A 26056-nucleotide genomic window follows, 5' to 3' on the forward strand; every position below is an offset into this window, starting at 1 on the left:
CAGTCTCTGAGCTGGTGGCTGCGAGTGTAAGATCGAGGGATGATGAAGAGACACTATCACTGTCGTCTTCCTTTTCTGACTGGGAAGGTTCCAGTTCTTGGATCTGAAATAAAAAAGGGACAAGGGTTGGGTTGTGATGAGGGGAGAGAAGTAAGGAGTGCGTGCTTACACCATCTGCAGCACACGAGTCAGAAAAGATTATGGGATGAGGGAGAAGTGGGAAGAGAGAAAAAGGATTAGGACTGCAGAGACCCTCATCATCAATCCCCCCAGCGCCACCAGTGGCCACAGCCTCAGCGATGCCCCTTCCCATGATGTCTCCTCCATGGGGAGTTAAAACAGGTTGGAGCGCTTGTCCTCCTCCAGTTGTTTGTTGCCACCTCCTGTTATGCGCCACCTTCTCCTAAGTGGGTCAGTGAGTGTCCTACAATATGTTTGGGTGATGTGGCTGTCATAGTTGAATAGCTGCCAGTGTATGTGACACGCGAGTTGTGGGTATGAGGCTTACAGCAGTGCTAAGTGCGTGAGGGTGAGGGGGTGAGGTAAACCATATGAATTAAAGGGTTGAGTACCGATTGGTAGAGATTACTGGTAGGTGGTTGATGGGGGTGTAGTGAATTGAGCAGTGGATGAGGCTAGTGGTGGAGTTGGTAGGATGTGCCATTTGAACATTGAACTCACTCATCTTGACAACTCGTGTCAGATCACTGAACCTCTTCCTGCAGTGCATCCATGTTCTTGGAGTTATACGCCCGGCACTGACCTCCACCACTACTTCCTCTCACTGCCTCCTGAGCATATAGTTCGAAGGACTCGTGCTCCCCTGCGGAAACAGAATGTCCCTCCTTCTCTCCACCTTTTGCCCCGGAGGAGAAAGGACCGAGGTTTCTTCCCATTTTGTCCTTCACATTTTCTGCAGGTCCAAGAAATTGTGTAGAAACTACAAGCCCATTTTTATACCAAGCATGGCATGTTGTATATCATTCTGCTCAGTTCAGCTCACCTAAAATTGTGCATTTAAATTAAATTGAAATTATTTTGCAAATGCTAAGTAAACTGTGGAAGAGATAATAATGAACAAAATAGCATGACTTGGCATAAATTGTTTGAAATTGTGCCTGAAAAATGTAGTTAAATATTTCATAACCAGCACTAACTACTGAATATCACTTTTTTTTTGGTGTTGATGTCACATGATCACTCAGGCACACTATCTTGTTGAAAATGCTTTCCAACTATGTCTTACAACAGCTGCTAAATTACAATACTCTTAATCTTAAGGCAAGAGTGTTTATATATATATATATTTTTTTTTTTTGAGTACTTGTCATCAATGGAGCAATTCCATGCACCCTCTGAAACGGAGTCCAACTTGCAGCTCTTTGTGAGTCAACTGAGCAATGATTCTATGTGCTTTTTAACTGTAAAGGCCATCAACTCTGAACTTAGCTCTATACTCACCATCCACACAAGCAAAGGGTCACTATGATCGTGATTGGGACGAAGTAAAACTTAGGCCAATTGGAGCATTACCACTACCTTCTCAGCTGAGGTTAGCTAACGCAACATAAACTGGGTAAACATGGCACCTTCTTGGTCTGCAGTCATTGAGCTATTGTGTGAAGGGGACAAGAGCATGTGTGAGACTAGAAAAGGGAAGTGCATCATCACACTGGCATTACACTCATTGCTGTGATATAAGCAAACATTTATTCCTTTTTAAATTAAGCCATACAGAATATGAATACTGGTTAAAGTGTTTATTGAAATAAAAATCAAGCAGACAAATGCCTATGTATATTACTATGAACATGTCAATGTTTTGCTGTAATTTTGATAGTCTGAAGCCTTTTACCTCACTTATTAAATACCTGCCACAAGCTTAGAAGGAGGTTAAGATTTTCCCCTGCATGTTCAGCACAAATGTACTTTGTTCCATTTTCCAAGCTTAGCAGAAGGTTTGATGAGCCTTTTCACTATTCCAAGGTTTTACCCAATGTTTTGTAGACTCATTACAAAATGTGAATAAGCCAGTCAGCAGAAGCTGAAATTGTTCAATTTGATCACTAATGACACAACAGCATGGCTCAAGGTTGTTGTTCAGTTGTCTTCACCTTCAATACAAATCAAATGCACCACCCCTTTAAAAAGGTGCAGGCTGCCTTTAAGTAGTGCTAGCCACTCTGATATTGGGCCCACTGCTTATGCGTGCAGCCAACGAACAGCGCAGGTAGCACAGGCTGCAAGCAGCAATCATGTAAAACAGCAGGCAGCAACAATTTAACGTACTGCCCGCAGCACAATGAACGGGTGCAGGTTAATCGCGATCCCCATGCCCGTTTTCAGGGGTTATCCAATTTAACTCCCTTTCAATTTCCAGCCTCAAGTCTAAACAGAGCTGCTTAATTTGTTGAACTACAATATTTAGTTCTTTGAACTTCAAACCTCAGGTACAACAGATTATGGGATTAAAATGTTGTTTGCTAAGATCAGAACTAAAATCCATTAGCTGTAAACAGTTACTAATATTGTTATATTGAAATTGTAATATTGCTTTTATACACATAAATAGAACTAACATCAATGAAGAAACACACCAAGCCTGGCCACTGCCAACGAATATTGCACTTATTACCTACCCGAGCTCTGTAGTAGTAGGAAAGAACTAATATCAAGGAATTACAAGAAAAAATATTCTTTTAAAGGTGATCGACAGTTATTGTTTCTTCTTAGACCTATGCTTTCAAAGCATTCCGGAGTTCATTGTAGAAGTTGACTAATGAATTTGCCATTGCAGAGTCCACCATAGTCTGTGGCAGCATTCCTCGTAAGTCCGTCTGAATAAAGCCAGTCAAGAGGCTGTGATCAGGGTTACTCTTCAAAGGAATGCAAAACCATCCACATGGGTGATTAAATCCACGAATAAAATTAGGCTGTTTCTCCCCATATTCAACACTGACTCCTGCATTGGGTTAACAAGAAGATTGTCCTTTAATACAACTAGACATTTCAAAGCATTACTCCCCAAAGTAACTAAATCCTTCTTCCAAAACTATATCACATGTACTATAAAAAGTTTAAATTACCAAAAACACAGCATGGAAATAAGAAATTTTTTAAAACTGAGTTATATTTACGACTTTTTTTTAAAAAAGAAAATGAATAGAGCACTAATCGACTCCCATTGTTTAAGTATTAGGTATGTCCTTTTAAGAGGGGATGGGTTGAAACTATACAGTAAATTTTATAAATTTGCAGACTTGGCACAAAGCTTTGCCCACTGGGAGGCCACATCAGGAATCCAGACCCCTGCCTTTAAATTCCTGATATGCACAATTCATAGAATTAGCTTTTTTATTGGTAATTATTCCCAGTGTTTGAGAGCTGCAGTACTCGAGACCAGAGTCAAAATTTTCTCCTTCATATACTTGCAGAAAACTGGGAGCAACTCAGCTACAATTAAGTAAAATGGAGAATTTTCTACTGGGCCCCAAGGGTCAAATAGCTCAATGAGAAATGAATGGATGTAAGCAGCTTTTGACGTATAAATTTTTATTGCATATTTTAACAAACAGGAGAAAGAACAACCTTGATGCTGTTTGTTTTTGAGGTTAACAGCTCTAGCAGCCTGTCTGATAGGACAAAAAAAATTGCAACTGTACTACAATCAACAGGACTAGACCACTGAACTGCTTGATCATTACTTTCTACCCACAATTCCACACACTTCCAGATTCCCTCTCTCAACTGTGTAGTCACGGGAAGAAATTGGGCAGAAGACGCACATTTCTCCATGGAAGAGAAGGAAAGAAGAGAAAAGTTGTAAACTTAGTTACATTGCTCACCACAAGACAACAGCCCATCCTGGTGATCTGTTGTATAGGAGAAGTCGATGAACTCTCTTGGGGCAATCACATTCCACAACTGTCCTGCTGTGGTGTAATGCATCAAACAACAGTCCTGCTGTGTAAAATAGTAGAGATTAATACATATTTAATAAGATTTTTTCCATATTCCCAATACTTTGGGTATCTTCCTGTACATTTTGTTATACATGTGAAAATGCACCACAAAAAAGGTAGGAAAAATTAAATTAATTACCCAAGGAAAGCATACAAAAAAAGTGATACACTTGTTCTCCATAACTCATCTCCACCCCCCCCCCCCCCACCCCCATTGCTTTAACACTATAAATTCTGTGTGAGTGCTCTCTCCCTACTTGTCATTGTTATTTTCTTTGTTTCGTCTTTACATAATTGACTGGCTCCAAGATCGACTACCTTTGTCTGCAGAGCTTTTGAGGCCTTTTCAAGGAAGGGCCTTGGCTCTCAACTGGCAAGAGTTCCATAAAAACATAAGAAATAGGAGCAGGAGTTGGCCATACGGCCTCTCAAGCCTGCTCCACCATTCAATGAGACCATGGCTGATCTTCAACCTCAACTCCACTTTCCTGCCCTATCCCCATATCCCTTGATGCCCAAAAATCCATCAATCTCAGTCTTGAATATACGCAACGATTGAGCATCCACAGACCTCTGGGGTAGAGAATTCCAAAAATTCACAACCCTCAGAGTGAAGAAATGTTTCCTCATCTTGGTCCTAAATAGCCAACCCCTTATCTTGAGACTATGATCCCTAGTTCTAGACTTTCCAGCCAGGGAAAACAGTCTCTCAGCATCTACCCTGTCAAGCCCTCTAAGAATTTTATACGTTTCAATGAGATCACCTCTCATTCTTCTAAACTCCAGAGAATATAGGCCCATTCTACTCAATCTCTCCTCATCCTGCTCATCCCGGGAATCAATTTAGTGAACCTTCGTTCCACCCCCTCTACGGCAAATATATCCTTCCTTAGGTAACGAGACCAAAACTATACACAGTACTCCAGGTGTGGTCACACCAGAGCCCTATATAATTGCAGCAAGATCTCCTTACTCTTATACTCCAACCCCCTTGCAATAAAGGCTAACATACCATTTGCCTTCCTAATTGCTTGCTGTAGCTGCATGTTAACTTTCTGTGATTCATGTACAAGGACACCCAAATCCCTCTGAATACCAACATTTCTTAGTGTCTCAACTTTAAAAAAAAACTCTGCTTTTCCATTCTTCCTACCAAAGTGGAAAATTTCACATTTCCCCACATTATACTCCATCTGCCACCTTCTCACCCACTCACTTAACCGGTCTATGTCCCTTTGCAGCCTCATTGTGTCCTCCTCACAGCTTACTTTCCCTCCTAGCGTTGTGTCGTCAGCAACTTGGATATATTACACCCAGTCCCCTCATTGTAAACAGCTGAGGTCCAAGCACTGAGCCTTGCAGCACCCCACTAATTACAATCTGCCAACCCGAAAATGACCCATTTATTCCTAGTCTCTGTTTTCTGTCTGTTAGCCAATCCATGCTAATAAATTACCCCTAATCCCATGAGCCCTAATCTTGTGTAACACCTTATCGAATGCCTTTTGAAAAATCCAAATATACTACACCCACTGGTTTCCCCCTTATTTACCCTGATAGTTACACCCTCAAAAAATTCTAATAGATTTGTCAAACACGATTGCCCTTTCATAAAACAGTGTTGACTCTGACTAATCATATTATGATTTTCTAAGTGCCCTGTTACTACGTCCTTAATAATGGATTCTAGCATTTTCCCTACTACGGACGTCAGGCTAACTGGCCTATAGGTCCCCGTTTTCTCTCCCTCCTTTCTTGAATAGCGAGGTTACATTTGCCACCGTCCAATCCATGGGGACCATTCCAGAATCTAGGGAATTCTGGAAGATCAAAACCAATGCATCCACTATCTCTGCAGCCACCTCTTAAAACCCTAGGATGTAGGCAATCAGATCCAGGAGATTTGTCAGCTTTCAGTCCCATTAATTTCTCCAGTACTTTTTCTTTACTAATCTTAATTACTTTAAGCTCCTCACTCTCATTAGACCCTTGGTTCCCCACTATTTCCAGTATGTTTTTGTGCCTTCTACTGTGAAGACAGATACAATACATTTGTTTAACATCTCTGCCATTTCCTTATTCCCCATTATAATTTCTCTTGTCTTTGCCTCTAAGCTACTTTTGCTAATCTCTTCCTTGTTACATACTTGTAGAAGCTCTTACAATCTTTTTATATTTCTTGCTAGTTTACACTCAATCAATTGTATTGTAAGCTTCTTCTTTTAATCTAATACTATCCTTAACTTCTCTAGTTAGCCACAGTTGGATCACTTTTCCCGTGGAGTTTTTATTCTTCAAGGGAATGTATAGTCGATGAGAATTATTAATTATTTCTTTAAATGTTGGCCATTGCTTATCTACAATCATATCTTTTAATCTAATTTCACAAACTACCGTAGCCAACTCGCCCCTCATACCTACGTAATTGGCTTTGTTTAAATTTAAGACCCTAGTTTCGGACTTAACTACATCACTCTCAAACTGAATATGAAATTCTATCATATTATGATTACTCTGCCCCAGAGGATCCCCAACTATAAGATTACTAATCAACCCTGTCTCATTACACAATACTAGATCTAAAATAGCCTGTTCCCTAGTTGGTTCCTCGACATATTGTTCTAGAAAACTGTCTTGAATGCATTCCATGAACTTGTCCTCCAAACTACTTTTGCCAATTTGTTTTGCACAGTCTGTATGAAGATTAAAGTCCCCCACAATTATTGCATTACCCTTTTAAATGCTCCTCTAATTTCTTGATTTATACTCTGTCCAACACTGTAACTACTTTTAGAGGGCCTATATACTCCCACCAGTGTTCCACTGAAGCTTTATAAGGATGCAATGGGAGAAATTACCATGGCAGCCTGGGAGCATAATAGGCACGTCAAGATCACAGAAGCAGCAATGAACAGCTAATCTGTTTTTCAAGGTGCTGAGTCATACAAGAATGTTGGGCAGGACACTGGGAGATTTCCCACTCTTCACTGAATGGTGCCATGGGATTTTCTTTTTAAACCCGTCAAGGTGAGTGCTGTTAGAGTAGGGGAATGAAACACTTTCCATTTCAGGCACCCAATGTTAGCTTTCAGCATTCCTAAGTCAAATATAACACAGCCAAATGAAGAGTAAAGCTCCTTCTACTTCGCCCAATGCCTCTGCCCAATACCCCATATTGCATCAGTATTACATTTTTCTATTTCCCACATCAAACATCTTAGTTCTGTCTTAATGTTAGGAATAGATTTGTGCTGTAGGCTCATGCCCACTAGATACTGATTGAGACTGCCCATACTCATTTCACATAGGACCCTTACAGCCAGCATTCTAACCCACTGAGACACCCAGATCCCCCTTCAATGGGATCTCTAATGCCTGACTGAACTAGTGGAATAGGAAGACTAGGGCCTACATTTTATGACGGAGCCAGGAAAAGGGCGGTGGATTGTCTGAGGTCCTGGCCCGGGGGGGGGGGGCGGGGGCGGTGGTCAACGGTCCTAGGCGAAGGTCCCGGGGACTTCTTGCCTCCTCTCCCTTGGCATGAAGTAGAAGACCCAGGAATCCCGGCCCCAGGAGTTAAAAAGTAAAAAAGCTGTAAAAAAAAAGGCCCACAACCTCCTTGAAAGCTTTTAGTGACCAACCCACCTCCTGAGTGAGAGTTGGTTTGATTGCCCACCCCTCGTCCCACCTCCATTAAAACAGGAAGTGGGCGGGTCAGGTTTTACATTTAAAAATTTTTTTTTGACTGTCCCCCCTCCGGCTCACAACCCACCCATCCTTCCAGGTTAAAATTTAGGCCTAGATCTCAGTTTAACATTTCATCCAACCAAGTAACACCCTGTCAATATTGTATAGGAGTGTCAGCCTCGATTATGTGCTCAATAAAAGTTGACAATTATTAATTCTGTTCTTCATTAACAAAGATAAAAGTACAAATATAAATTTTAGTCCACATTAAAAGATTTGTCCAGTTAATATGTCATGATGAGGAACTTTAAATGACTTCATCAACCTGCAGTTCCAACTAGTCAAACTTTGTCAACATCCAGAAATGCAACTTTGGCATCATTGGCTACTTCTTCAGAGTAGCACCAATGATTTCCAATCTATGAAATAGCAATCTACTGAAAATGAACTGAAGGACCAAATCTTACTGACCGCATGAGATAGATGACTACTCCGGAGAGAGAAGCTCTTCCATCTGGATCCTGAAAATGTTAATTAAATAAAGTTGGCAATCATAATTAGTATGATAGCAGCATGTCTTCATGTTAGGAAAAAGTACCTGGAAAGTTAGGGGTTCTAAAAAGAAATAGGGGGAGGAAAAAAAAAGTTTGAAAACTAGACATGAAAAAAAACCACAACAAAATCCCACAGAAAGTTTCTATTTTCCATGTTTGTAGGATTTCAGAAGAAAATCTCCCAACAGATATAGTAGGGAAATGCCCATAGATAGAGGAATGCAAGGTATTTGTCACTATCCAGTGGATCATCTTACCTGTTCAAATTCCCCAACAATGTCCAAGGAGGTCATTAGACTATCCCAGTCTAATCTATAAGGGCCAGGGCGAATGTAATCCACTACCCTGTTTGGAGCCTCCTTTACAATCCCTTGAGTTTTGTAGCTGAGAATTACATTCAAATGCCTTGTTAAAAGTCTACACATATGTTCTACATGAACAGACATTTTCCATGTAGAAAAAAAAAGAGACTACAATGCCTACTCCCATATCAACTGTGTTTTAAAGCAGCACTATCATCTCCTTCTCCCCATTACCCTGTTCATTTCCTCTTGTAATCTTCTACATTCTTCCTCATAGTTTTCCATGTCCCACTCCCAACTTATAAGGACATAAGAAATAGGAGCAAGAGTAGGCCAATCGGCCCTTCGAGCCTGCTCCGCCATTTAATAAGATCATGGCTGATCTGATCCTAACCTCAAATCTAAATTCATGTCCAATTTCCTGCCCGCTCCCCGTAACCCCTGATTCCCTTTACTTCTAGGAAACTGTCTATTTCTGTTTTAAATTTATTCAGCAATTCAACAATAAAATTAAATTTATTCAGCAATTCAACAATAAAATTGCTGGACTATAACTTGGTGTTGTAAAATTGTTTACAATTGTCAACCCCAGTCCATCACCGGCATCTCCACATCTTAAATTTATTCAATGATGTAGCTTCCACAGCTTCCTGGGGCAGCAAATTCCACAGACCTACTACCCTCTGAATGAAGAAGTTTCTCCTCATCTCAGTTTTGAAGGAGCAGCCCCTTATTCTAAGATTATGCCCCCTAGTCTAGTTTCACCCATCCTTGGGAACATCCTCACCGCATCCACCCGATCAAGCCCCTTCACAATCTTATGTTTCAATAAGATCGCCTCTCATTCTTCTGAACTCCAATGAGTACAGTCCCAATCTACTCAACCTCTCCTCATATGTCCACCCCCTCATCCCCGGGATTAACAGAGTGAACCTTCTTTGTACTGCCTCGAGAGCCAGTATGTCTTTTCTTAAGTATGGACACCAAAACTGTATGCAGTATTCCAGGTGCAGTCTCACCAATACCTCCCTGTTTTTATATTCTATCCCCCAAGCAATAAAAGCCAACATTCCGTTGGCCTTCTTGATCACCGGCTGCACCTGCATACTAACTTTTTGATTTTCTTGCACTAGGACCCCCAGATCCCTTTGTACTGCAGTACTTTCCAGTTTCGTGCCATTAAGATAATAACTTGCTCTCTGATTTTTCCTGCCAAAGTGCATAACCTCACATTTTCCAATATTGTATTGCATCTGCCAAATCTCTGCCCACTCACCCAGCCTGTCTATATCCCCTGTAGGTTTTTTATGTCCTCCTCACTCTCCACTTTCCCTCCCATCTTTGTAACATCTGCAAACTTTGATATGTTACACTCGGTCCCCTCCTCCAAATCGTTAATATAGATTGTAAAGAGTTGGGGACCCAGCACCGACCCCTGCGCAACACCACTGGCTACTGGTTGCCAGTCCGAGAATGAACCATTTATCCCAACTCTCTGCTTCCTGTTAGATAACCAATCCTCCACCCATGCCAGAATATTACCCCCAATCCAGTGATTCTTTATCTTGAGCAATAATCTTTTATGTGGCACCTTGTCGAATGCCTTCTGGAAGTCCAAATACACTACGTCCACTGGTTCCCCTTTATCCACCCTGTACGTTATGTCCTCAAAGAACTCAAGGAAATTTGTCAGACATGACTTCCCCTTCGTAAAGCCACGCTGACTTTGTCCTATTAAATTATGTTTATCCAAATGTTCCGCTACTGTCTCCTTAATAATAGACTCCAAAATTTTACCCACCACAAATGTTAGGCTAACTGGTCTATAATTTCCAGCCTTCTGCCTACTACCCATTTTAAATAAGTGTGTTACATTAGCAGTTTTCCAATCTGCCGGGACCTTTGCTGAGTCCAGAGAATTTTGGAAAATTATTACCAAAGCATCCACAATCCCTACTGCCACTTCCCTCAAGACCCTAGGATGTAAGCCATCAGGGCCAGGGGATTTATCCGCCTTGAGTCCCATTAATTTACTGAGTACCAATTCCTTAGTGATGTTAATCGTATTTAGCTCCTCCCCCCCCCCCCCCCCCCCAGAGCCCCGTTTGTCCAGTGTTGGGATATTCTTAGTGTCCTCTACCATAAAGACTGAAACAAAATATTTGTTCAGCATTTTTGCCATCTCCATGTTTCCCACCATTAATTTAGCGGTCTCATCCTCCAAGGGACCTACGTTTGCCTTAGCCACCCTTTTTCTTTTTATATAACTATAGAATCTCTTGCTATCTGTTTTTATATTTTTTGCTAATTTATTTTCATAATCTATCTTCCCTTTCTTAATCAATCCTTTAGTTACTTTTTGCTGTCTTTTGAAGACTTCCCAATCTTCTATCCTCCCACTAAGTTTGGCTACCATATATGTCCTTGTTTTTAGTCGGATACGATCCTTAATTTCTTTACTTAGCCACGGATGGCTGTCATTTCTTTTACACCCTTTTTTCCTCAGTGGAATATATTTGTTTTGAAAGTTGTAAAATAACTCCTTGAATGTACACCACTGCTCATGTACCGTCTTACCCTTTAATCTATTTTCCCAGTCCACTTTAATCAATTCCACTATCATACCATCATAGTCTCCTTTATTCAAGCTCAGTACGCTTGTTTGAGAACCAACCTTCTCACCCTCTAATTGGATATGGAATGTAACCATGTTATGGTCACTCATTCCAAGAGGATCCTTAACTAGGACATTATTAATTAAACCTGGCTCATTACACAGGACCAGGTTCAAGGTTGCTTGCCCCCTTGTAGGATCAGTTACATACTGCTCAAGAAATCCATCCCTAATACACTCACTAAACTCTTCCTCAAGGCTGCCCTGCCCAATTTGATTAGTCCAGTTAATATGATAGTTAAAATCCCCCATAATTATAGCTGTTCCCTTCTTCCATGCCCTGACTATTTCCTGATTAATACTTCTTCCAGCAGAGTTGCAACTATTAGGAGACCTATATACTACGCCCACTAGTGTTTTTTTCCCCTTATTATTCCTTATCTCTACCCAAACTGTTTCATTAGCCTGATCCTTTGTCCCAATATCATTTCTCTGTATTAGTGATTCCTTCCTTGGTATTAATTCCTTGGTATTAAGCTTTGACATTATTGCTTTTGAACCTATGAAAAATAAAAAAAAGTCGTCCCAGCACATATTGCACATCCTGCCAATCTGAAAAAAATCCATTTACCGCTCCTCTTTGCTAAATGTCCCCAAAGTCATCGCTCTATCCATCCATGCAGCTACATTCCCTTTAATACCATGTGCCTTACTTTTAGTAACAAGTCTCTATGTGGCTCCTTATCAATCACCTTCTGAAAATCCATAAATACAAAGAGGAGATTTCCTGGACATATACCCAGGTGCACTGGATCTTCTGCACAGCAAATATTGGGAAATCTGCCCAATTTTCCTCTGAGGAGAGGTGGAGTGTTGCCACCTAGCAGGACTCAAGCGAAGCATGGCTATGTAAATAATTTTTCTCAAGGCTTACCGGAATGGCGCCCTGTCAAATGGGAGCCCAAAAAGAGGCTGGTTTTGGACCTTGCACCTGGATCCCCCTCAGATCAGAGGAATCTGGGGGGGGGGGGGGAGGGGGGGGTGGTGGCAAGTAGCAAGGAAAGGGAGGCCCAAGAAAGTATGTCTCACCTTTCATGTACAGCCTCCTCACTGATCTGAAGGCCTTCTAGCTGCTATTTTCCAACAGTAGCCAGAAGGCTCAGAGACCAGTAGCCAGGCCCACATCGCAGACCTATGTGGCCTGCAGCAAGGCCTGAATTCCTGCCCCCGTTCTAAGACACAAAGCCCTGCCCGCGGCACACAAGTACATTTGCATTGTGCAGGCGTACTCTGCATTGGAGACAAGTGAGATGAAACTGTCAATTCTGCCTCTTCTAATGATGTCTGCACAGAACGGTGGGTGCAAAAACAGTTACGCCCACTCCGAACAGAATTTCACATTGGAGAAAAAAGGCAGAGACCCAGTAGAACAGAGTCCCACCTACCGGCTTGCACTGCTACAGCACCCTCCTAGGGCTATGAACTTTGGGGCCTAGATATTTACAAGAATTGTATACAGCTCCTTAACGTAGTTAAACGTCTCACAGGAAGGAGACAAAGAAGGAGATATTAGAACAGGTGACCAAAAGCTTGGTCAAAGAGGCAGGTTTTAAGCAGCGTCTGAAAGGTGGAGAGACAAAGAGATTTAGTGAATTCCAGAGCTTAGAGACTAGATGGCTGAAGGCATGGCTGCCAGTGGTGGAATAAGGGAAATAGAGGATGCACAAGAGGTCAGAGTTGGAGGAATGCAGAATTCTCAGACGGTTATAAGGCTGCAGGAGGTTACAGAGATAGAGAGGGGTGAGGCCATGGAGGGATTTGAACACGAGGATGAGAATTTTAAATTTGAGGTGTTGGTGGACCGGAAGCCAATGTAGGTCAGCGAGTACATGGGAGAACCGGACTTTGTACGAGTTAGGATATGAGCACCAGAGTTTTGGATGAGCTCAAGTTTATGGAGGGTGGAAGATGGGAGGCCTACCAGGGGAGCATTGGAATAGTTGAGTCTAGAGGTAACAAAAGCATGGCTGAGGGTTTCAACAGCAGATGGGCTGAGGCAAGGGTGGAGACGGGTGATATTACCCACAACCAAGGCAAGACATATTGGCCTGTAATTTCCTGCCTTATACTATTCCCTTTTCCAAACAGGGGTACAACATTTGCCCTCTCCAGTTCTCTGGCATAATTCCCATTTCAAAAGATTTTTGTAAAGTTATGGTTTGTGCCTGTTTTATCTCCTCCCTAACTTCCATCTAAGTCATTAATAGATTGTAAATAGCTGAGGCCCAAGCACTGATCCCTGCAGCACATTTAAGGAAGGATATACTTGCCTTAGAGGCAGTGCAATGAAGGTTCACTAGATTGATTCCTGGGATGAGATGGTTGTCCTATGAGGAGAGATCGAGTAGAATGGGCCTATGCTCTCTGGAGTTTAGAAGAACGAGAGGGGATCTCATTGAAAGATACAAGGTTCTGAGGGGGCTTGACAGGGTAGATGCTGAGAGGTTGTTTCCCTTAGCTGGACAGTCTAGAACTAGGGGGCAGCCATTTAAGACTGAGATGAGGAGGAATTTCTTCACCGAGAAGGTTGTGAATCTTTGGAATTCTCTACCCCAGAGGGCTGTGGGTGCCGAGTAGCCGAGTATATTCAAGGCTGAGATAGATAGATTTTTAGACTCTAGGGGAATCAAGGGATATGGGGATCGGGCAGGAAAGTGCAGTTGAGGTCAAAGATCAGCCATGATCTTATTGAGTGGTGGAGCAGGCTCGAGGGGCCGTGTGGCCTACTCCTGCTCCTATTTCTTATGTTCACCCCACTAGTTACAATCTGCCAACCTGAAAATGACCCATTTATTCCTACTCTGTTTTATGTCCATTAACCAGTCCTCTATCCATGCTAATATATTACCCCCAATCCTGTGAGCCCTACTCCTGTGTAACAACCTCTTATGTGGCACGTTATCGAATGCCTTTTGAAAATCCAAATATACTACATCCACTGGATCCCCCTTATCTACCCTGCTAGTTACACCCTCAAAAAAGATTATAAGATTTGTCAAACACAATTTCCCTTTCATAAAACAGTGTTGACTCTGCCTTGTTACTACATCCTTAATAATAGATTTTAGCATCTTCCCTTCTACTGATATCAGGCTAACTGGCCTATAGTTCCGCCGTTTTCTCTCTCCCTCCTTTATTGAATAGCGAGGTTACATTTGTTACCTTCCAATCCACAGGGACCATTCTAGAATCTAGGGAATTCTGGAAGATCAAAACCAATGCATCCACTATCTCTGCAGCCACCTCTTTTAAAACCCTAGGATGTGTAGGCCATCAGGTCCAGGGAATTTGTTGGCTTTTAGTCCCATTAATTTTTGAAAAAAACTTTTTCTTTACTAATCTTAATTACTTTAAGTTCCTCCCTCTCATTAGAAGTTTGCCGACGATACAAAGCTAGGTTGGAAAGTAAGCTGCATGGAGGATGCAAAATAGTCTGCAAAGGGATAGACAGGTTAAGTGAGTGGGCAAGAAGGTGGCAGATGGAGTATAATGTGGGGAAATGTGAGGTAGGAAAAATAGAAAAACTGAATATTTTTTAAAATGGTGAGAAACTATTAAATGTTGGTGTTCAGAGGGATTTGGATGTCCTTGTTAACTGCCTGTGTTTCGTGTACAAGCAGGTACAGCAAGCAATTAGGAAGGCAAATAGTATGTTGGCCTTTACTGCAAGTGGGTTGGAGTGCAAGAGTAAGAAAGTTTTGCTGCAATTGTACAGGGCTTTGGCGAGACCACACCTAGAGTACAGTGTACAGTTTTGGTCTCCTTACCTAAGGAAGGATATGCTTGCCTTGGAGGTGGTGCAACGAAGGCTCACTAGATTGATTCCTGGGATGAGAGGGTTGTCCTATGAGGACACATTGAGTAGAATGGGTCTACACTCTCTGGAGTTTAGAAGAATAAGAGGTGATCTCATTGAAACAAGATTCTAAGAGGGCTTGACAGGGTAGATGGTGAGAGGATGTTTCTCATGGCTGGAGAGTCTAGAACTTGGGGGTCATAGGACCCGATTTTACCAGGGGTGCAGATTCTCGGCGGGTGGGCCAGCAGGCGCGTTGAAAACGCGCCCGGTGAAATTAGTGGGCTTCCCGCGCGATCGTAGCAGGCAATACACTAATTGGATCCACTTACCTGCTCCTCCGGGTTCCCCGCTGCTGGTCTGCGCGTCGGGCGGGCTGCGCAGTAAGATCTGTCAGCTGGAGGCGCTCTATTTAAAGGGGCAGTCCTCCGCTGACAGATGCTGCCACAAACAGCAAAAATTACAGCATGGAGCAGCCCAGTTTAATGATGCCTCACCCCAGGTATCATTAGATGGGGTGAGGAGGACAGAGATCTTCCACCCGGCGGGCGGGCGGGAAGCGGCCTGCCTCTGCCACCAAGAAGGCCTGGCTCGAGGTGGCAGAGGAGATCACCAGCACCACCAACATATCGCCTATCTGCATACAGTGCAGGAGGCGCTCCAATGACCTCAGTAGGTCAGCCACAGTGAGAACACGTAGTCTTTCCCCTACACTCCGTCTGCCACAACACTGCCCCCACCCCACATCTCCTTCGGCACTGCCAACAACTACTCTGTCACATCACCCCTCATACCCACTCAAACCTCATCCTCATCTTACCTGCACCTACTCACCTCGCGAGTACTCACCCCGCCACTACCACGCAACCCAATCCTCATACAATCTCATGGCTCTATCCCATACTCACCCTCTCGTGCATCTCTCTCACGGCCAGCCTCACTCAACCTGCCACCACCTGTGCTGCAGCCACAGGGCATGCATCACATATGTGCAGTAGGCAGCGTAAGGCAAACGTGTCGTGAGCATGAAGGGGATGCACAAGGGTGTTTGAGGGCTTGTGATGGTTGTTACTTATATTGAATTTCAGAACAACTCACATCACACATTATATTAGCACCACTACTGCCATGTCTTCGCGAATCCTGTCCGGTTTGTGCAATAATGCCCGCTCCTAGGTATCCCTACGAGGACCCACCACTGATGCCACCCAGTGTATCACTAGAGTGGGTGTAGGTGTATTTGCAGGGCTCTTCTGCGCAGACGACAGAGACATCAGGGATGTCCCCGGTTGCAGCCTGGAAGGCTGTGGAGCAGAAGTTCGGGAGGGCAGTGGTGACTTTGACAGCGACAGGTAGGAAGATGGTGCACGGGCCAGCCAGGAGCAGCTCAGCATGAAAGAGGCTGCAGATGTCCACGGCTACATGTCGACTGACTCTAAGCCTCCATGTGCACTGCTGCTCAGAGAGGTCCAGGAGGCTGAGCCTCGGTCTGTGGAACATGGAGAGGGTAGTGCCCTCTGCGACGCATCTCTCTCTGCAGTAGCCCTCCCTCCTGCTGTACAGGTGGATGTGTCACAGCACTCTGTTGTGGAGCTCCACGTGTCAGAGGTGGACGGCATGGATGGCGAGGCTGGTGATGCTGTTCGCCCTCCGAGGAGGTCATGACTGCAGCTACGGCGGCCCCCATCAGGAAGATGTACATCTGAGGGGGTCCGCAAAGTAGGTACATGTCTCCGGACCCCGGGGTAAGTGTGCAGGTTGGTGACTTCGACCATCAGGAGGAGGGTGGTGGAGGCCAAACTTTGTCCAAAGTGACAGAGCGGCCTCCTGCAATGGCTGAGGGTCTCCCCCCCACCTGTCAAATGGACCTTTGCAGCTGCCACAGGCTGACAGCTGCAACACGTCCTTTTCAACTGGGAGCGTTTCCCCCAGTGTGTGAAACAGTCCCATGTTTATCCAAAATCACACACAGTCCCTTAATCAGGTCAGTTAATGACCTGAACAAGCAAAGTAAATACTCTCAAGTGGCATCCCGCTGGCTTTAATTGCCTGCGGGATTCCCACCAGCGGGGGCTGTGCGCGCACGCTGGCGCGTCATCGGGGAACCCAGAAGTGGGCGGGATCGTGGCGCGATCCGGTCCCGTGCCTGGATTTCGGGATTTTCAGGGCCCCCCCCACCGAGAACACACCCGGTAGCGGGTGCTAAAATCGGGCCCATAGTCTCAGGATAAGGGGTGGGGCATTTAAGACCGAGATGAGGAGAAATTTCTTCACTCCGAGGGTCATGAATATTTGAAATTTTCCACCCCAGAGGGCTGCGGATGCTCAGTCGTTGAGTATATTCAACAGTGAGATCAACGGATATGGGGATCGGGCGGGAAAGTGGAGTGGAGGTCAAAGATCAGCCATGATCTTATTGAATGGCGGAGCAAGCTCACTGGGCTGTATTACTTACTCCTGCTCCTATTTCTTATGTTCCTTCAGTATTATGGGGTGTATACCATCTGAAGCTGGTGATTTTGCTATGTTTAGTCCCATCACTTTTTTTTTGTTGAATAAAACATCCTTTGAATATGTATCTCTGGTAGTGGCTCTTCCATAACCCCCGACCGGCCCACTTTGACTTTCACCTGTAAAAGCTGGTGCACGATACTTAAGTAGCTCTCCCATTTCTTCAGTCTCAAGATACCCCCCCTTACATCTCAGTGATCCCACCCGTCTTGATTATAATCTTACTTTTTAATTCCCTATTTTACAACAGTGACTACACTTCAAAAGTACTTCATTGGCTGTAATGCGCTTTGTGACGTCCTGAGGTCAGGAAAGGTACCATATAAATGAAAGTCTTTCTTATGTGCTTTAAAAGCCCTTGCTAATTCCCTTTATATTTCCTGCCATACTCATTTAATACTCCTTCTAACCTTCCTAATCTCCTTTTGCATTTTCTATATCTTTTATACTTCTTACATCTTTTCTGTTAAAAAATGTGTTTAATTTGTCTATGAGGGGTAAATTTAAAAGAATACTTACAGAAACCCCCCAAATTCTTCTGATGGTTTTCTCCAAACAATGACATCTTCCTACAAAGTCAAGATGTGAAATAAGCCATGGCGAAATAAAATATGAAAAACACATTTTTACTAACTTTTGCTAATGCAGCAGCTGTTTGAATGCTCGAAAATTATTAATCTGCCACCTGTGAACACAAAGGCAACGGAGACAGACAAGGAAGGGTCATGTTCTCCAACACCACAGGAAATCAAACTAATATGTACGTAAATAATTAACAAATTATCTGGATTGAGACAAGTATGCTGATGATATCAAACAGGGAGGAGCAGCAAACGGTCACGAAGAATGCAGGAACCTACAGGACTATGTAATCAGGTTAAGGGAACTGGCAGATATGAATATGTACCGTACACATGCTGATTATTCCCGTTCCTTGAACAGAAAGATATACTTCACAAACACTCGTGTGGACTAGTTTCATTGTCATTCTTCTTGGTGGTAGAAAGCAGTTTAATACAGAAAAATGTACGGCAATATTTTTTGAAAACAAGAAAGAATTGAAATATACCTTAAAATGGTAAATTTCTCAATACAGTGGAGGAACAGAGGGATGTAGGTGTGCAGATACACCCAATCCTTAAAAATGGGTAGACAGGCAAAAAAGCACTAAAAGGGCAAATGGGCTTTTGTGATTTAGATAGAGAGGGATTGGATGCAAAAGCAGAGATCATAATGACAGTAGGAAATGCTGGTATGACCATATATGGACTAGTGTGTGCAGTTTTGGGCTTCTCATTATAGGAGGAATGTAACAGCCCACTGGGGGTGGTGCAACGTACACGCACGCATGCACACACCTTTGTCCTGGATGTCGTCAAGCTTCTTGAGTGTTGTTGGAGCTGCACACATCCAGGCAAGCAGAAAGTATTCCATCACACTCCTGACTTGTGCCTTGTAGATGGTGGAAAGGCTCCGGGGAGTCACTCGCCACAGAATACCCAGCCTCTGACCTGCTCTTGTAGCCACAGTATGTGTGTGGCTGGTCCAGTTAAGTCCAGCATGTTGATGGTGGGGGAATTCAGCGATGGTAATGCCATTGAATGTCAAGGGGGGGGGGGGGTGGTTACACGCTCTCTTGTTGGAGATGGTCATTGTCTGGCGCGAACGTTACTTGCCACTTATCAGCCCAAGCCTGGATGTTGTTCAGGTCTTCCTGCATGCGGGCTCGGACTGCTTCATTAGCTGAGGGGTTGTGAATGGAACTGAACACTGTGCAATCATCAGCGAACATCCCCACTTCTGACCTTTTGATGAAGCAGCTGAAGATGGTTGGGCCTAGGACACTGCCCTGAGTAACTCCTGCAGTGATGACCTGGAGCTGAAATGATTGGCCTCCAACAACCACTACCATCTTTCTTTGTGCTAAATATGACTCCAGTCACTGCAGAGTTTTCCCCCTGATTCCCAGTGACTTCAATTTTACTAAGGCGCCTTGGTGCCACACTCGGTCAAATGCTGCCTTGATGTCAAGGGCAGTCGTTCTCACCGCACCTCTGGAATTCAGCTCTTTTGTCCATGTTTGGTCCAAGGCAGTAACGAGGTCTGGTGCAGAGTGCTCCTGGCAGAACCCAAACTGAGCATCGTAAGCAGGTTATTGGCAAGTGCCGCTTGATAGCACTGTCAACGACACCTTCCATCACTTTGCTGATGATTGAGTGTAGACTGATGGGGCAGTAATTGGCCGGATTGGATTTGTCCTGCTTTGTGGACAGGACATACCTATTCAGGTACAGGTCAGTGTAGTAGCTGTACTGGAACAGCTTGGCTAGAGGCATGGCTAGTTCTGGAGCACAAATCTTCAGCGCTGCAGCCAGGATGTTGTCGGGCCCCATAGCCTTTGCTATATCCAGTGCACTCAGCCGTTTCTTGATATCACATGGAGTGAATCGAATCAAGCAGGTTGGTAAGAATTAGCAGGAGTAAGAATATCAAAAAGAGAAGTGAGAAGATAATAAAATATTTGGGACATAGCACAGGATGCTAAACATCTTTTGGGTCAGTGTATGAGGCACTTACAGTTTTCTTTCCAACTCTCCACTCATCCTCTCCAATGCTGTAGTACTTAATAAGAGTGCTTTCAACTTCTGCAGCCAGTTTTTGTACATCAGGTAAAGTTTCCATTTCTATTAAACTGCAACACTAAAAGATAGGCAAACAAATCAGACAATTTCCCCTGAAGGGTTAAGCTGTTTTAGCTGAATTCTTAGATTGACATGTGTGAGCTTTGTTTATCAACACTTGGTCCAGAATTCTATATAGACAGAAGTGTAGATTTAAAACATACTTCAAATGAAATTTGCTACAAGTCAAAACCCATTCTCCACTCACTTACTATGCTGTACAAAGCAACTTTTGAAGATTACTGGGCTGTAACCAAAAACAAGCAGCTTTACTGTAAAAGGGGGAATTTTCCTAAATGACCCTGCCCAAAATTGCATGGGCAATGATGGTGAATCAGGGAAAATTCAGGCAGTGGGGCCTACTGCTGCTTTGCCATCCTGACTGGGATTTCCCTCTCCCCACCAGGACTGCCATTGGCCGCTCCTTCCCACCTGAAAACAGCAGTGGGCTGGGTCCCCGAGTCGTCAGAGCAGTTTCCTCCTACACACCCTACTTAACTCCGCTTCCCAAGACTAATAGTGGTAGGCCCCGGAAAGCAGCAGTAAAGGTCATGACGTCCACCCCACCCCTGAAGGGACAGGGCCTTTTAGTGGCCTCCTCTCCCACCGGTCAGCCCTAAACACTGAAGGTCTCAGCCGAGGCCTTCAGTGGGAGCCTTGATGAAATCTTCAAGGCATCTCTGCCCCTTTAAAAAAGGTCCCTTGCAACACCGCCGGGATTTTCCACCCTCATACCAAAACAGACTCTCTGTTGGCGGCAGGAATCCTGCCGGGAGTTTGTCGTACACACAGAATGAACCCTGACCCAGGAAAAAAGGGTTGGCATGAATCTAGAGGGACAGGTAGAAGACCTGCCCCAAAGAGGAGAATCCCAGCAAAAGACTCAATCTGCAAATTCGTCATTTAAAGCAATCTGCCAGCTGAGAAAAAAAAACTGGCAACACAAAGTATTTCCTCGCCCTTAACACCCGCAATTCCAAAGACAGTCTTAAAATGTTAATGTTACTAAATCACAATATTTACTCTACGTATTTAAGTTCAATATGTTGACATTTTGAGCTTAAAACCCTTCCCACACTGTTAGTCAGCAGAAAGAAAAGCCTCAAAAGTAATTTTCCATTTGAAATTAAACAATAAAAAGAATCACACAAACTTCAGAATTTCTACATCATCATGTTGATATTATTTAGGAATAGAAATGATCCCCCGTTTACTTATCCTGGTCAGGTAAAATATACAAGCACAAGTGTTTCATGTCAACATTAAACTAAGATTAGATCACAAGAGGCTGAGCATAACATAGACGTTGAACGTACTGTGCATGAGGTGAGTTATGAGATTGGTTTAATAACAATCAGTTCAGTATCTGATTGGTTATTTCTTTTGTATGCTTCTCCCATGTGTATGTGATTTTCCAAAATACAGTAGGTTTACCATGAGTACAAAGGAAAATATACCACAAACAACTATAGCCCAAGCTTCTTTCTAAAAGGTTATGATGATTATAACAAATGTTTCAGACAATTTTACAGCAGAATGAGCTCCCATGAGCTGTTGAAAGTAATTTTTAGGGCAATTTTATCCCTTCTGTTCCTGCAGAGCAGGGGAGCAGTTAAAATGGAATGGCTTCATTTCCCACTCCATTCCCCGATTTTAGCGCCACTGGTTTTGGCGGCAGATGAGACGCCCATCAGATAGGAGCCTCTTTAATACATGCAAATCGGGGTTCCATGACACACTCGGGGGAGTGGGACTAGCTGGATTGCTGTTGCAGATAGCCAGCACGGACTCGATGACCCGAATAGCCTCCTTCCGTGCTGTAACCATTCTATGATTCTATACTTGGGACCCAGATGGCATTTTAATTCACCAATGAGCAGGGTGAACTTGTCAAGAATCTAGCGAGGCCCACTAAGGCAAGTTAGAAAAAACTTTCCTTAGTGGGGCTCAAAGGAACAGGAATGCTTCTCCAGACCTCCTATGGAAAGTCCAGGCCTCTGCTGACCCAACCCCCTGGAACACCTCCCTCCCGGATTTAACTTGCTGCCGACAGCCACCTTCTGATGCCAATGAATGGTCTGGGGACTGCCCAATTTTCGTCCTCTCCCACCGGCCAGATGCCACTTTCCACTGGAAACAGCCGAGCAACTGACCGGCGGGATTCAAATGAGGCCCTGCAGTTCAAATCTGCCAGGCCTCTCGCTCACACTCCCGCGTGGGATTGGCATCGCTCCCATAGGCTTCCTGCTAGGAGTTAAAATCAGCCCTTTTCATTCACCCAAATATACCAGAACAATCAACTGCACTAAAAAGGGATGTTGTTACTATGGTCTTTTTCAGATCTTTTTAGCAAAGGTTTACCATATTGAACACTTGAATAAACTTGTGCTTCAGGAAACTGTAGGCCTCACTCAAAACAACACAAGGATGATGGCTGTCGAAATTCCAGAGTGGAGCACTAAGAGATACTTCCCTGCAGTTCAAGTTGAGGCATAATGTTGGAAGGTCCAACCAGAGGAAACTTAGTTCTCTACTTACCCAATTCTATACCTGGCCTGGGAGTGAGTGATGCTGGCACTGGACACTAACATTGGAGAAGATGTTCTGGTATAAATAATGGTGCCAATTTGGGTTAAACGTTGAGGAGCTAAACTGAGGGACCATCCTTTTGTAGCTCCCTGCCTTTTCACCTGATTCCCAATAATCAGTCACCAGGGTAGGTTCACCCGAGTCCTTGTCAGTTACCAGTGTTCATCAGAAAACCTATCCTACCATGTCCATGGCTGTTGAAATCTCCCATGGGGTTCAGGCAATGCATTCAGCACAATCACTGCTTTTGCCCCATTCTTGGTGGGCTCATTGCAGATCAGCAACCTCTTGTAACTGGCAACAAAGGACATCTCAAATTTACCATGACTGATGGGGCAGCTCCCCAGAATGTAGTAAATGGGAATTAGCGGATTTAACTGGCTTTAAACGACAAGCAGGGTACCAACCAGCAAGGTCTGGCAACAATTGAAGCAAAAGTGATCATCTGGAATTGGAAGAGCATTGAACTCCCAATATTAACATTTGCAGAGCAGTTGCTTCACTCAATTTAGAACCTATGTAATGGCTCAAGCAAAAGCTCTTCACAAAAGATATAAACTTTAGAAATATATACTACATTATTTTGGCCTTTGGAAAATTGATGTTAACTCTCACTTCTTTCCTTTAGCTCCTTAGTCATCATGATGGTTTATGTTAAGGCTCCAGCAAGAATGCCAACATTATCCACACATCCCAGAGCCTTTACTACTTCTTGGCCTCCTCTTACCCTCAACTTTGGTGCCTCTGCTCCCAATCATCTCACTCATGCTGTGGTCGATGACAAAACTAAACACAGTCTGTAGAAGATGCAGCTCTGACAAATTCCTGTATTCAATTTGAATAATTCTGATATCTTTCACTAAAACTTTTGTTCTTTCAATAAAAAGCACATGAGGATGAAGGATGACTGCAGAAGCAGATATGGAATACGAAGGAATGGAATTGGTGGTTGGCTTTATACAGCTGGAAAGTAATATACCCTGCAAAGGGGAATGTGATCAAGAAGTGTAGCGATGCATTACTCTAATTACAAATGTTTTTGATGAACAATAGAACCACTCTGGAAGAGAACACAAGTATCATGGGATGTGAAAAGGAGAGAGTAATGTATCGCTACACTTCTTGATCACATTCCCCTTTGCAGGGCATATTACTTTCCAGCTGTATAAAGCCAACCACCAATTCCATTCCTTCATATTCCATATCTCCTTCTGCAGTCATCCTTCATCCTCATGTGCTTTCTATCAAAAAGAACAAAAGTTTTAGTGAAAGATATCAGACAAGGAGAGTGTGCAATAAATAATTCTATATAGTACTGTAAGCTGAACTATGACAAATAGTTCTAGATGTTTAATGAATGCAATGTGGAACAAGATATTGACTATGTATGCAGTAACAATAACTTGCATTTGTATAGTGCTTTTAATGTCCTACGTTGCTTCATAGATTGGCATACAGAAAACAGGAGATTCAAAGGGGTGACCAAAAACTCAGTTGAATAATTGGGTTGAGGAGGTTTTTTAAAAGAAAAGACAGGTAGAGAGATATAGGAATGGAAGTTCAGAGAGTAGGACCTAGATTACCAAAGGCTCTGCCACCAATGGCAGGGAAAAGGAAAGAGAGTTGAACAAGAGGCCAGAGGCAGAGGAACAGAATATTTGGAGAGGGGATATAGGGCTAGAAGAGGTTGTGGAGATAAGGCAAGGTTTAAGGAGGAGGACAAGAATTTCAAATTTAAGGCATTCGTGTACAGAGAAGCACTGTAGGCCAGCAAGGCGATGCACAAGCAGGACTTTATGTGGGTCAGGATACATGCAGCTGATTTGGACAAGTTAGAGTTTAGGGAAGGTGGAGAATGGGAGCCTAACAACAAGAGTGTTGGAGTAATCAAGTCTTGTGATGATGAAGACATATATAAAGTTGTCAATGGCAGAGACTGAGGTAATGGCAGCAACGATGCAGAGGTGGAACCAAGTGGTCTTTGTGATGGAGTCTGAAACTCAGTTGAACAAGAAGCCAAGGTTGTAAGCAGCCTGACTGAGCAAGAGAGGGATACGAAATCACTGGCAAGGTTGTGCATTGTGTGGTGGGGGCCAAAAAAGATGGTTTTGGTCTTCCCAATGTTCAGCTGGAGGAAGTTTTGACCCATCAATGTCTGAATGTTGGACAAGCTCAGTCCTATAGCATACAATTGTAAACAATTTTACAACACCAAGTTATAGTCCAGCAATTTTATTTTAAATTCACAAGCTTTCGGAGATTTTCTCCTTCCTCAGGTAAATGTTTCAAGATCTCCTTGAAGCCTACGCATTTATACATATTGAATAATACATGGTGTTTACAGACTGCCCCTGCAACTGCCCGTTGCAGGGGCAGTCTGTAAACACCATGTATTATTCAATATGTATAAATGCGTAGGCTTCAAGGAGCTCTTGAAACATTTGCCTGAGGAAGGAGAAAATCTCCGAAAGCTTGTGAATTAAAAATAAAATTGCTGGACTATAACTTGGTGTTGTAAAATTGTTTACAATTGTCAACCCCAGTCCATCACCGGCATCTCCACACTATAGCATACAGACAGCCAGGGGGAGTTGAGCGATGGTCAGAGCTGATATCATCAAAACACAAGTAAATGCTTAGAGTGTGTTACTGTGAAAAGACTGCAGTCAGGGGGTTATTGTGGGTGAAGATCAGCAACCTCAGAAAGTGATGAACTGGGTCCCTGCTGGGACAAGATCACACCGAAAGCCAAAACTAAGTTCTTGGGTCTGGTATACCTGAATTAATGAATGGAAACAAGCAGGGAGCTCCGGGAGGGGGAAGTGCATAATGAGAAGATGGTGCTTGTGGGCAGACTGCCATCACCGACGACTGAGACACAGTTATCGCATCCAGCCAACGGTTTACCACTGCGCACAACCAGGTCCTCGAAAGTGTCACTTTGAGCGAGCAACAATACCTCTTTAACAGTAGATGAGTAGCAGTCAAAATAGTCAACGGTTGATAAAGAGAATGGCACTGTCCACTTAACTGATCATCATCAGTGTAAACTACAAGTGTCCTTACCTCAAACTGAGAGTTTGGAAGCAGCTTCACCTGGTACTCAGTTGCTTTGAGCAAACACAGAGCGACAGTTCGTGTAACGGTTTGTTTTACCAAGCGGTGGTTCGGCTCCCGGGTGTCGATATTCAAACACTTCACTGCGGGCAGATATTGGTCTGTCTGATGAGACCGCCCTGAATCTCCCATTTGATTGCGGTGCCGGTTCACGTCACGTGATTGACGGCTCCCCCTGTTTAA

The 26056-nt window shown here is 43.6% G+C and overlaps 1 protein-coding gene across 5 annotated transcripts; it reads right to left on the reverse strand.

Annotated features, from left to right (window-relative positions):
* Window positions 1-1691: 1691 nt before the first annotated feature.
* On the reverse strand, window positions 1692-26056 carry stard4 (StAR related lipid transfer domain containing 4). 5 transcript variants are annotated; one of them, XM_067982185.1, is made up of 6 exons: window positions 25823-26056; window positions 20064-20186; window positions 18006-18055; window positions 8461-8587; window positions 3846-3960; window positions 1692-2962 (listed from the first exon to the last, which is right to left on the reverse strand). In XM_067982185.1, exons 1-6 carry the CDS (start codon window positions 26003-26005, stop codon window positions 2736-2738), a joined length of 825 nt encoding a protein of 274 aa, XP_067838286.1. In that variant the 5' UTR covers window positions 26006-26056; the 3' UTR covers window positions 1692-2735. The 5 variants fall into 5 exon arrangements, with proteins under 5 accessions (XP_067838286.1, XP_067838285.1, XP_067838288.1 ...); XM_067982184.1 differs by having other exon boundaries at window positions 3846-3963; window positions 25823-26055; XM_067982187.1 differs by lacking the exons at window positions 8461-8587; window positions 25823-26056 and adding an exon at window positions 8121-8170 and having other exon boundaries at window positions 20064-20082.

This window comes from Heptranchias perlo, chromosome 4, assembly GCF_035084215.1.
Source record: "Heptranchias perlo isolate sHepPer1 chromosome 4, sHepPer1.hap1, whole genome shotgun sequence".
Taxonomy (NCBI): Eukaryota; Metazoa; Chordata; class Chondrichthyes; order Hexanchiformes; family Hexanchidae; genus Heptranchias; species Heptranchias perlo.

What these genes read in the sequence shown, in the direction of transcription:
- stard4 (XM_067982184.1), bottom strand. Translation starts at nt 26,005, where the DNA reads ATGGGAGATTCAGGGCGGTCTCATCAGACAGACCAATATCTGCCCGCA. An exon ending in GGAGAGTTGGAAAGAAAACT is followed by an intron (nt 18,056 to 20,063) that starts GTAAGTGCCTCA and finishes TTGACTTTGTAG; the next exon opens with GAAGATGTCATTGTTTGGAG. An exon ending in GAAGAATTTGGGGGGTTTCT is followed by an intron (nt 8,588 to 18,005) that starts GTAAGTATTCTT and finishes TGTAATTCTCAG; the next exon opens with CTACAAAACTCAAGGGATTG.